Here is a 12,081-nt window from a genome sequence, read left to right on the forward strand (position 1 = left end):
CTAATCTTGGGATGACAACTGCTCAAGGGTTGACACATATCTGAGTGGAAGGAAGAGTGTTGAAAGCTGGAAGCTGATCAAAGTTCTTAGAGGGGACGTAAAACGGGACGTTTTATCTCCGATAACAATCTCGCAGCTTGACGAACATTTTAGTAAATTATCGACGGCAAGACAACCAGAGTTTTAAACGGGGAATGTGAAAAATATAATCGAGGATCACGCAGTAGAAATTCAAGTGGATGAAGTGGTCAAAGCAATCACGGAATTGAGGAGTGGAAGAGCTCTTGGGCCAGGAAACATTCCAGTCAAGTTAATGAAAGGTGGGACTGGCAAATCGGTTCATCATCTTAAGGATCTGCTGCAAAAATGCATCGACGGTGATAAGGTCTCGGAAGAATGGAAAAAGGCCTGGATAACAGCATCTCATAAAAAAGGAAGGAAATATGACTGTGAGAACTACTAGTCAGGGGGTTTACGTATTCCTGTGTGCAAGTTCATGAAGGCATATTGTGTCATGCATCAATCTCTTCGTTTTGATTTCTGGAAAAAGGAAACTGATGATGGCCATCTCATATTTCATGCACCCCCCCCAAATTCAAGATGGCGCCCAAAATAGCGGTTTTGGGGTGAAAAAATTTGAAGATTCCAAATATGCCGTGTCAGGTGTCGATTTTAATGTATTTTGGATCGTAGAATCCGAATTTTCCGAATCCGACTCGGGGTCATTTACTGGCCAAAAACCAAGATGGCGGCCAAAAATACCACTCAGGGGTACTAATTTGCCTATCCGGGTGTAGACGCATAGTGAGGTATCAATCATTAGGTTTTCAGGGTCGTAGAGTCCGCAAATGAGGTTCACTTTTCGCTGCGGCTCTCAAGAAACCCTAAAATCAAATATGGCGCCCAAAATGGCCACCGGTTTTACGGCTGAAACACCAATTTAGCACAGCTTTGACAAACAATACGTTCAAAATTATGGTCTATGGGTCAAGGAGTTCGAAAAGGAGATCAAATGTTTACTCCCATAAAAAATTAAGCCTCCGAATCGAGAATGGCTACCAACATGGTTGCCACCTAGAGGCGCAGATCGGTAAATGACTATTGATATTAAGAGATTTGCCCAAGATGGGGTTCAGATAAGACTCGTTTTTGGGCCTGTGCCCTGAAATACTTCAATTCTACGATTTTTTGCTCATTTTTTAAGGGAGTAAACATTTGATCTCCTTTTCGAACTCCTTGACCCATGAACCTTAATTTTGAACGTATTGATTGTCATAGCTGCGCTAAATTGGTGTTTCAGCCGTAAAACCGGTGGCCATTTTGGGCGCCATATTTGATTTTAGGGTTTCTTGAGAGCCGCAGCGAAAAATGAACCTCATTTGCGGACTTTACGACCCTGAAAACCTAATGATTGATACCTCACTATGCGTCTACACCCGGATAGGCAAATTAGTACCCCTGAGTGGTATTTTTGGCCGCCATCTTGGATTTTGACCAGTAAATGACCTCGAGTCGAATTCGGAAAATTCGGATTCTACGATCCAAAATACATAAGAATCGACACCTGACACGGCGTATTTGGAAACTTCAAATTTTTTCACCCCAAAACCGCTATTTTGGGCGCCATCTTGAATTTGGGGGAGTTTGCATGAAATTTGAGACGGCCATCATCAATTTTCTTTTTTTAGAAATCAAAACGAAGAGATTGATGTACGACACAATATGCCTTCACGAACTTGCACACAGGACATATGTTTTGTTACGTATGCCTCCTGACTATACAGGGGGTTAGCGGTAACAGGAACGATAAATTAAAAGTATGGTAAAGAGTTCAAAGCGGAGATCAAAGAGGAGTGGACTCCGTTTGAGACAGAGGAGTGGACCCCGTTTGAGACGGAGGAGTAAGCAGGTTTTAGGGCTGGTCGATCTACCGCTGATCATCTGTTCTGTATCACCCAGTTGACCGAAAAGAAGATGATTGTTGGTCAGAACCTCTATTAAGTTTTTTTGGGTATTCAAAAGGCTTCTGATAGTGTTCCTCTTGTGAAACTTTGGGAAGTCCTAGAGGAAACTGGTTTTGGTAAAAGACTTATCGGGGGGCTTTTGCCAGAATCAAGAGTCAAGGTAGGCTTTCAGACAGTTTTTATGTCACCAAGGGGCTTAAGTGGGGGTGTTGTCTGTTACCGACTCTATTTAGGATATATCTAGAGCACTTTCTGATGGAATGGAAAAGAAAGTGTTCCGAAATGGGCGTTCCATTGAATGACCAAGAAACACCGTTCACGCTACGCTTTGCCGACGACCAGGTAGCCAAAAGTCAAAATCATGGTGACACCAAGAAGTGTATAACCCGGAAGTTGGTTGAGGAGTACCGCAAGTGGGGACTCGAGGTTTGTGTCTGTAAGATGAAAAAGATGTCAGTCGAGGGAGCTTAGCAAAGTACAGTCCTGGAAGATGGTCAACAGATGAACAATACAACTACAAGTGCGAACAATACAAGTACCTGGGGGTGAAACTGACTTCGGATAGGAAGTTGGGTCAGGCCATTTGGGACCGTAATCTTCAAGGAAGAAAACCCATCGCCATGCTGAATGGGGTTCTTTGGGACTAAAGAATCTCCGAGGACAACCAAAAGAGGATTCATAACTCGGTTGTCAAACCTATAATAACCTATGGCACTGAAGTGTGGCAGTTGAAGAAGCGGACCCAAGAAATGCTCAAGGACTGAGATGGATTTCTGGCAAAGATAGGCTGTAATCTCAAGGAGAGAACGTATCAGGAATGAACGTATCCGGGAGATAATGGGGTGTAAGGGGACAATGGGGTGGTTGCATGGAATTTTTAGTGTATTTTCCGAAGAAAATACACTATTGCATTCTCCCATGATGTCGGACCCAGACCTGAGACATTGTGAAGAGCACCGATCACGGGTCGTAGATCACGAAAATATATGCCATTCAAATTCGCGTGTATATATATAGATATATATATATGTATGTATGTATCTATATATATGTATGTATGTATATATGTATGTATGTATTTCCGCCTTTTGAAGATTTTTCGATTTTTGAGTGGTTATATATTTCTTAGGTTGAAAGATATTTTGACCATTTTTTTTTGCATTTAGTAGAGACTCATTAGAACTACTATTCTGCGAAAAAAAATTGAAATTTGAGGCAATAGATTTTGAGGGGTGGGGCTAGAAAGTGGGGGGAGGGCAAATCTTGTCCACTCGATAACTCGAGCGAAAATGAATATTTTGAGCTGAAATTTTTATGGGTGGTAGTTCTTCCATAGGACTGGTTTGGTATTGAATTTGAGCCAAATCGGCCGAGCCGTTTAAAAATGGCGAGCTTTGAAAGTTTTAGGCGAGTGGTGCGCGGCACGAGGGGAGCCGGCCGGAGCAGGGCCGCACAGTGGGTCGGGGGAGAAAGTTTTTGGACAAGCTGATCGTCGCACAGTGGGTCAGAGGGAAGAAGTTTTTGGACAAAATTTTCGTCGCACAGTGGGTCAGGGAGAAGAAGTTTTTGGACAAAATTTTCGTCGCACAGTGGGTCAGGGGGAGGAAGTTTTTGGACAAAATTTTCGTCGCACTGTGGGTCAAGCTCTTCGTCGCTCAGTGGTTCAGGGGAAGGAAGATTTTGGACAAACTGCCCGTCGCACAGTGGGTCAGGTGAAGAAAGTTTTCGGACGAACTGTTCGTCGCACAGCGGCCCAAGGAAAGGAAATATCTGGAAAAAAACTATCCATTACACAATGACTTACAGACGTACGAATTTATGACTACAAAAATTCCACTTCGGGAAATACACTTTCTTCCCGCGGTGGATGCGCGGGACACTTAAAAAGAAGAAAAACTAGATGTGCAGACGACGCTGAAAAGACGCGCGCGAAGCGCGCGTCCTGGGGCGGCTTGGGGGGGCGAAGCCCCCCCCAAAAACCGGCGCGGAGCGAAGCGGAGCGCCGGTTTTTTTCAATTCAATTTCTAAAAGTTTGAGGTCTACTGAGTATTGAGGTAATTTTTAACAAAATTTCCGGTCATCAGAACTTTGAGAAAAAGCTCTTCAAAGGCAAAAGCCATTTGAAACGGGTCTTTTCCCGCGCTCCGAAACTAGGACTTTGTGACGTCACATGGTATACACCAAAGTACCCCCTATGTCAAATACGTGTAAATACGGTAATTTCAAAAATTCGTAAAAAATCGATTTTTTTGTCTGGACTTGATTTCTTTGCGTCAATGAAAATTTCAGGATTTGATTAATAATTATAAAACAATTATGAAAGCTCTCCATCATGATTTCTTAGTGAAAAAGGGAGTCGAAATAGAGCTTTTCGCGTATCTTCTGTCGCCGCCGAAAGCCATGCGGTCCGGGGATTCGGGTGCGTCCGGATTGCTTCGGCTGTCGGCAGTGTTCGTGCGTCGTAGCCAATCAGAGCTCGAGCTGGGCTCACTTGGCGCTGGTGGCGCCGGTGACCAAAAATCACAACACCATGACAAAGACTCGTTCTTGTCACTTTCCTAATCTCAACTAGCGCTGTGTTTGAGTTTATGATCAAGATACGGTTTTGAACACCTTTCGGCATGATTGCCGACAGAATTTTCCGGGGGAAAAAGATAATTTAGACACTTTGAATAGCACAACAGATCATGCTTCGGCTTGGTAAACACACGGTCGAGATAGGGATGATGGCGGTGGGCGGGGCCGTGTATACCAACTGACGTCATAGCCAGTGGAAATCGTTTATTTCTTAATGCGATTTTGCGACTTTTCATCGAGCTTTTACGAAGCTTTTGACTCAATTTTGGAATTTGCAAATGCGAAAAACGGTTTTTTCGCGAAAATTTCTGCTGGGAACAGTCATCAGATCTAAAAATCCAGCTGCATGCAACTACCCCATTGTGCACGATATTATGATCAAGCAATTTGTATGGTATGGGCATGTGCAGAGGATGGCTGATACCAAGTTGCCGTTGAAGGTGTTGAAGTGGGTCCCTCCAGGTAAGCATCGGAAAGGGCGCCTTGCCAAATGGTGGGTAGAGGGCACCCGTCAAGAGATGTGCCAGCTTCTCGAAGATCTCTACCATGACAGATTCCCGTGGCGGGTAGGTGTTGCAGAGCGCCTTAGCGCGCCATAAAAGCGACTTGTACATGCATGAGATGCAATTGGATAAATGATGCACAAAATCACCTATTTTAGCTTTTCTTGCGATTTCTTCTCGATCCTTCGGATATGGATTCTTCAACTTATAAGCCTTCAACAAAACCTGCTTTGCACCAACTAAATCATGAATGTCAACAAGAACCTGTGTCAGGAAAAGAGAAAAAGGTAATTTTATCTCTTGAAAATTAATGAAATTACAAAATATATAATGAGACTGTCCCAAAAAACTGAGAGTTGGCCTGCTCTGAGCAAACTATAGAAGATATTGAAACAGTACTGCGCTGCTGATTCCATCAGCATCCTAATGAGCTCTTCTTGAGCATAGTAGTGAAAAATTTGCATTTCTACGACAATTTTTGCCGAAAAGTAAAAAAAAGAAACCCTCCGGAATTTTCGAGTCATTTTACATTTTCAAACTTTACACTGTGAGAACACAGGAACACTTGTAAGGAAGTTTGTGACCTTCCAGACGCAAGATACGCGTGACCTGCTAAAGAGCCAATTAAAACTGACAATTTTCTTCCACTTAAAGCTCAAAGAAATCAAAATTGTTAAGATGTTGATTGTTGACGGTCTAGTCAGATTTTTTAGGCATAAAGATGTTGACAAGCTGACTTTCTGAGCCTTTTTGAAGTCTTTAGGCCATCTGAAAATGGTGTTTCCACTACCTAGTCGATTTTATTCATTGGAAACTATCATCTCTCACAACTTTTCAGAGGCAGGTAAACCATGACAAATGTTATTGCGGGTATAACGAGGACACCTACCGTTGTTTGAAAATCTCAAGGAGGCTCATTGCAGAATGCTGGTATGTAAGGCAACGTCGGATATGCTGAGCTTTTGACACTTCAAACTTTGACAGTTTTCATGAGAACTCCATTGGAAAAAACGTAAAATTCAGGTAAGGGGCTACAACTTAGTTCCAAATGTTGCTGTGTCTTCAGAGTGGAGTTGGAGCAAGAAAAATTACTTACTGTAGGTTTGAATCGGCAATTTTCGACAGTCACATAAATAACCCATATTGATGGGCTGATTCTGATTGTCGAAACCAAGCTCAATCTTAACGTACTGTTCCTTCAAGGAAACAATTTTTTTTATATTTTTGTAAAAAGTTTGATTATCTAGATAAAATACTGACTATTTTTTTTTTTACTGTTTTCTAAAGTTCCCACTTTTACATTCCGCCTCTAACCTTTCAAAATTCCTTGAAATATTGTTTTGGATTTATATATTAAGATATACATTCTACAATGCCTTTGCTGAAACTCGAGAGCCATTCTTAAGCAGTAGCTACTCAATCTTTTTTTTTTTTTTTTTTTGATGCTTACATTCAAGCTTCGACTTGTCGACTCTTCTATTTCTGTTTCTAGGAATGACGTGAGGAGAAAGGTAAAACGACCTCCTCTATTTCCTCGAGGGTGGACAGCAGCTATTGGGAGTGGTGCACTAGGCCCTGCTAACCTAACCTGACCTGTATAAAAAGAGCTCGATAATTTGCTTTTTAGCCCCAATTTCCTCAAAACTGACACTTGTAAAGAACTACTTCTTCACCTGGGAAACAGTACTCACTGTAACCCGTTCGTTTGCAGTGGTATTTTGACTGCAGCTCCAAAAAATACAAAGGTATCGTTCAACAATTTATGAACTTCACTGAATATTTTATCAACCCTGCATTCCTTACCATAACACTTTTCAAGTGCATATTATTGATACTGTTCTTAAGACTAGCTTTGAGAAAAAATAGTCAACCTAGCACCATTTTAATTACCAGTGTTGCCATCCTAAGAAAATTAAAAAAAAAAATCATTCGCTACTAAGCATTGGTCCACGTTGCTTACTTTGATGTTGGGGTAAATCACGATTTCACTGATAATTTTTCATGAAGTTCTTTTTTATTTCATTCGCATTTTACTTTTCCAAAATGTCAAGTAATCGCCAGAAGTTTGCACAGAGGTTTTTTCGAGCATGTGATGAGCCTTGCGAGCGAAGATTCACAACCGGAACCATTCTACAAATAGATTTCACACGTAGCAACTTTTATCAAAAAGTTTCGACAAGAGCTACTGTAAAAAACATTCTGAGGTATGAATGTTTAACTTTGAGTTACTTACCTCATTAAAATCTTGAACTAGAATATTGAATCTTGGTTTCAGAATACTTCCATCTGCAATTTTTGCTAACTTGATGGGTATTGAAGTTGACATTCGTCTTTATTGTCATTTTATCTGAAAGGGGTTTCCTGAAAAGACTTTGTAATAAGATTAAATCTTCAAAGCTAATTAAAATTCTGCAGGTCACCAGTGAACTAAGAAAGCCACCCAGTTGTCAAAACTATAGATGAAAGTATCCTGAAACCAAATGATTAATTGAGACTCAAAATAATTCCAAATGATAGATAAGATTCAATATTCTAGTTCAAGATTTTAATTAGGTAAGTAACTCAAAGTTAAACATTCATACCTAGGAATATTTTTCACGGTAGCTCTTGTCGAAACTTTGTGATAAAAGTTGCTACATGTGAAATCTATTTGTAGAACGGTTTTGGTTGTGGATCTACACTCGTAAGGCACATCACACGCTCGAAAGAATCTCTGCGCAAACTTCTGGTGATTACTTGACATTCGCAAAATGCAACTGAAATAAAGAAGAGCTTCATGAAAAACTATCAGTGAAATCGTGCTTTACCCCTAAATCAAAGTAAATTCTTCATATTTTCCAGAGTTAAAAAAATAAAGCGGCAGGGCCGCGGTGGCAATTGCGTTTTCGCCCCTCTTTCGGCGAAGATATATCTTAGTCTTAAAATCTGGAGGACAACTATTCATACCATATAGAAGAACGCATAAATGTGTTTCAGTCTGCATTATGAATGGTTTAGAGCGATGGCATCAAGTTCAAAAAGATACGGGGATCGGCCGAAAAGTACGATTTTCCGCGGCGTCGCCGCGTCCAAACATCTCGGAGGCGTCCATTAATAATTAATTTTTTTCAAAAATATCTTTTCCCCCATTCCTTTTTGACTATATCTAAACTTCTTATAGAGTCAGACGATATCAAATCGAAAAATTTGAAAGGGAGGACCACTCAAATGGTCAGCCCCATATAGAATGGTCAAAACGGTCGAAAAGAGGTTGTTCCAAAAACGCCGATTTTGCCCCCCCCCCTGGATTTGGCCCAAACTTTGCTCACATGTTGTACTAAGTGTCCCCGATGCTTGGGCAAAATTTCAGCCCCCTCGGATAGTTAAGGGAGAGGGGGCAGGGGGCAGGGGGGCAAAGTTGCAATGTTTTTAAAACTTTAAAAATCGATATCTTGCGAACGGTTTGAGTGTAAGTGTTGCGGTTTGCGCTAAAAAACGTTAAAAAGTATTCTCTACAAGAATATTAATGCTGTTTCCAAGGTTGCGTAATTTATCGCGTTCATAAATCGATTTTTTCAATTTTGACGTTTCGACTTTTTTTAAATTTTCGTCCCTCCTCTCTTTGGAATCGTTGCTACGTGAATGAAAACCTGTTGAGGTGATTCTCCATAAAATTCTGCATCTACCACACTTTGTTTGACCTTGTAGAGGAAACGATTCGTTCGTGAGTTACAGCGATTTTTCTGCGCATTACCGGTTACACGCGGGCGGCATATCGGCGGCGCTCCATCCCGCGCGGGCAAGGCAGAGGTTGTTTCACTGCCAGGGCCTTATATTCATGCTGTAGGCTGTAATTATCGATATTTTCTCCTTCCCCCACCCTTCCCCTCCAATAAATATTTTTTCAATACTTCGTTATACAGGGTATGCCAGACCACCCGTAACAGGTCTTTTTCTCGGTTGGTTTAGATAGTACGAAGTGGGGGACCGCGGGGTTGAATAGGGAATGAACCCCGAGGAATCCGAATTTCACGGCCCCGAAACCCCCCATGCCCCCATTGGGAGGTAAAAAGGGGGGTCACGATCCAAAAAGTCGGGAGACATTGTGCCTCCCCCTCTTACCCCCCCCCCCCTCCGAGGGTGGCTAGGGGGGCCTCGGGACCATGAAAATCGGATTCCTTGGGGTCGATTACCCAGGAAATCATCTTTTTCCGGAGAATCTACATCAATTTTTGACCAAAGGGAAATTATGGATGGGGCCGATGTCCCCGTCTTGAATACATAACTTTTGGGCGCAAATTGACGTAGATTCTCCGGAAAAAGATTCGGATTCCTTGGGGTTCATTCCCTATTCAACCCCGCGGTCCCCCACTTCGTACTACCTAAACCAACCGAGAAAAAGACCTGTTACGGGTGGTCTGGCATACCCTGTATAACGAAGAATTGAAAATATATTTATTGGAGGGGAAGGGTGGGGGGAGGAGAAAATATCGATAATTACAGCCTACAGCATGAATATGAGGCCCTAGCGGTGAAACAACCTCTGCCTTGCCCGCGCGGGATGAAGCGCCGCCAATATGCCGCCCGCGCGTAACCGGTAACGCGCAGAAAAATCGCTGTAACTCACGAACGAATCGTTTCCTCAACAAGGTCAAACAAAGTGTGGTAGATGCAGAATTTTATGGAGAATCACCTCAACAGGTTTTCATTCACGTAGCAACGATTCCAAAGAGAGGAGGGACGAAAATTTAAAAAAAGTCGAAACGTCAAAATTGAAAAAATCGATTTATGAACGCGATTAATTACGCAACCTTGCAAACAGCATTAATATTCTTGTAGAGAATATTTTTTAACGTTTTTTAGCGCAAACCGCAACACTTACACTCAAACCGTTCGCGAGATATCGATTTTTAAAGTTTTAAAAACATTGCAACTTTGCCCCCCTGCTCCCTCTCCCCTAATTATCCGAGGGGGCTGAAATTTTGCCCAAGCATCGGGGACACTTAGTACAACATCTGAGCAAAGTTTGGGCCAAATCCGGGGGGGCCAAAATCGGCGTTTTTGGAACAACCTCTTTCACGTTTCTTCAGGGAAATTTGATGAAAAAAGCTCCATGGCCGTCTGTGGACGATTCAAGAAGTCGAAGTATATACCCAGGCACAAGAAATAATTAATTACAAGGTCTTAAAATTAACTCTGAGACGAATACATACGCTTAGACCGGGAAAAAACACGATTTTTTTTACCAATTTTTGAGCCATTTGGCATCATGTGCCGATGGGCTAATCAAAAATACCATCGGAATTTTTTTTTGTTGGCGAAATTCTTTCATTTCAGACCAAAACGCAACCGTACTACCCTAACGCGAAGCTGGGAAAAACAGTATGAACATTTTGAAGGGGTCTAGGTAGGCCGCAGGCGACTGGCTGGCTGGTTAGTGTCAGGAGCAGGGATTTGAGGCGCCTCACGAGGTTATGCCGTACAGCATTGGCTCCCAGCTTCAGCATTAATGCCGTATGCCCAGGTAGCGGCCCCGCGGCCATGTGGCGCCGCGCCTGATGCGCACAACCTGCCGCACTATGGTCCCAATTCACTTTTCAGTGATCAAAAATCATAGCGGCTCTCCGTTTGAGTATAAATACATTTAAGATATGTTTTCCTCATGATTTTGATGCGCTGAATCCGAATTTGACATCCGCTTTTCCCTAAGAAATCATTTGCAAAAGTTACTGTCATTTTTTCACATAAATTACAAACTGCCATAGGATTGGCTTGTGATACTTGCTTAGATTGGATGAAAACCATGCGTTCATTGCACATACATGTACAGTACATGCAAAATTAAGGATGTTTTAACTTTTTGACACCCCCCAATTTTTTTTTTTTTTTTTTTTTTTTTTCAAGGAAAACTAAACTGAAAAAAATGAAATAGACCTAAAATTCATTTGTATTTTAAAAATGTCGAAATAATGCTTCAGAGAAGACTTTTCTTTATGTTGATTTGACGGGAAACGCAAATCGGGTACATAACAATGTTGAAGAGCGGGGGTGCAATATTGTCACGTTAAGAAAAATTCAATCAACAATCGATAAATATTCGAGGAGTAAGAAATTTTACATCAATAGGTACTTTCTAGGATTTAAAAGAGCATTTTTAAAGATAAAACCGCGGAACGGAAAACTTTTCAAAAAATCTCAAAAAGTAGGGGGAACCAAATTTTTTTCGAAACGGTCAACCTCAAAAAGATTCATAGAAGCTACATAAGTGCGTCTCTGTAGATGCAAAAGTGCTTAGCACGTGTTAAGCCTGCATCTATAGGTGTTTTTCAGGGCAAAAAATTGAGTTTTTCTGGGGCAAACACGTAGTCACGTAAAAAATTCACATTTGGTCGAAAAACCAGGCGGAAGCAATTATTTTTGGTTCGGTTGCCTTTCTAAGGATCTGCAGAAACGACTTAAAAGTGTCTCTGGAGGTGCCAAATGTCTCAGAATATTTTTCGATGGGCTTTCCAGGGTTGTAAAACAGTATTTTGAAGGAAACACGCAGGTACGAAAAAGATTCAAAATTCGTCCAAAAAGCAAGAAGAGCCAACAATTTTTGGTTTAAAATCCTTCTTAAGGATTCATAGAGACTACTTAAGCACGTTTTTGGAGGTGTCGCATGCCTCAAAAAAGTTTAAGACGACTGCAGATTGATCGATGGCTAAACTTGCCAAATACCGTTATTTCAGCCACCGACTTAGAGACCTAGTAAATTCGATTTCTCGAGAAAAAGCAAACCAAAGCACGAAATATTTCTACTGTAGCTTCCCAAGGATGTGTAGAAGCTCCCTAAAGGTGTCTTATTAGGTGACCTTTGGTGACTTTTTTTTAAAATGAAAGTTCGTGGGAAAAATCGGCATTTTTCTATGAAAAATAGGTATCCAACTTCTACCTTGTGTGGGATGTGTCAGAATGCCTCGGAGAAAAATTGTAATTAGTGCGTTACAATCCTTTTAGAGTCCTCTACAAAATGGTATAAGCAAGAATTCTGAGAGACCATTTCATGATTCAGGAGA

The 12,081-nt window shown here is 41.5% G+C and overlaps 1 protein-coding gene across 3 annotated transcripts in view; it reads right to left on the reverse strand.

Annotated features, from left to right (window-relative positions):
* LOC109043210 (tonsoku-like protein) overlaps positions 1-12,081 on the reverse strand; it is a 123,653-nt gene that overhangs the window by 84,355 nt on the left and 27,217 nt on the right. For all 3 annotated transcript variants that reach the window (XR_011900887.1, XM_072306501.1, XM_072306503.1), the window contains one exon: positions 5,194-5,308. Coding sequence is in view for 1 of the 3 variants with exons in the window: in XM_072306501.1 (XP_072162602.1) it covers positions 5,194-5,308 (115 nt within the window). In the remaining 2 variants the exon portion in view is untranslated. The remainder of the gene's footprint in view (positions 1-5,193; positions 5,309-12,081) is intronic.

This window comes from Bemisia tabaci, chromosome 1, assembly GCF_918797505.1.
Source record: "Bemisia tabaci chromosome 1, PGI_BMITA_v3".
Lineage (NCBI taxonomy): Eukaryota > Metazoa > Arthropoda > Insecta > Hemiptera > Aleyrodidae > Bemisia > Bemisia tabaci.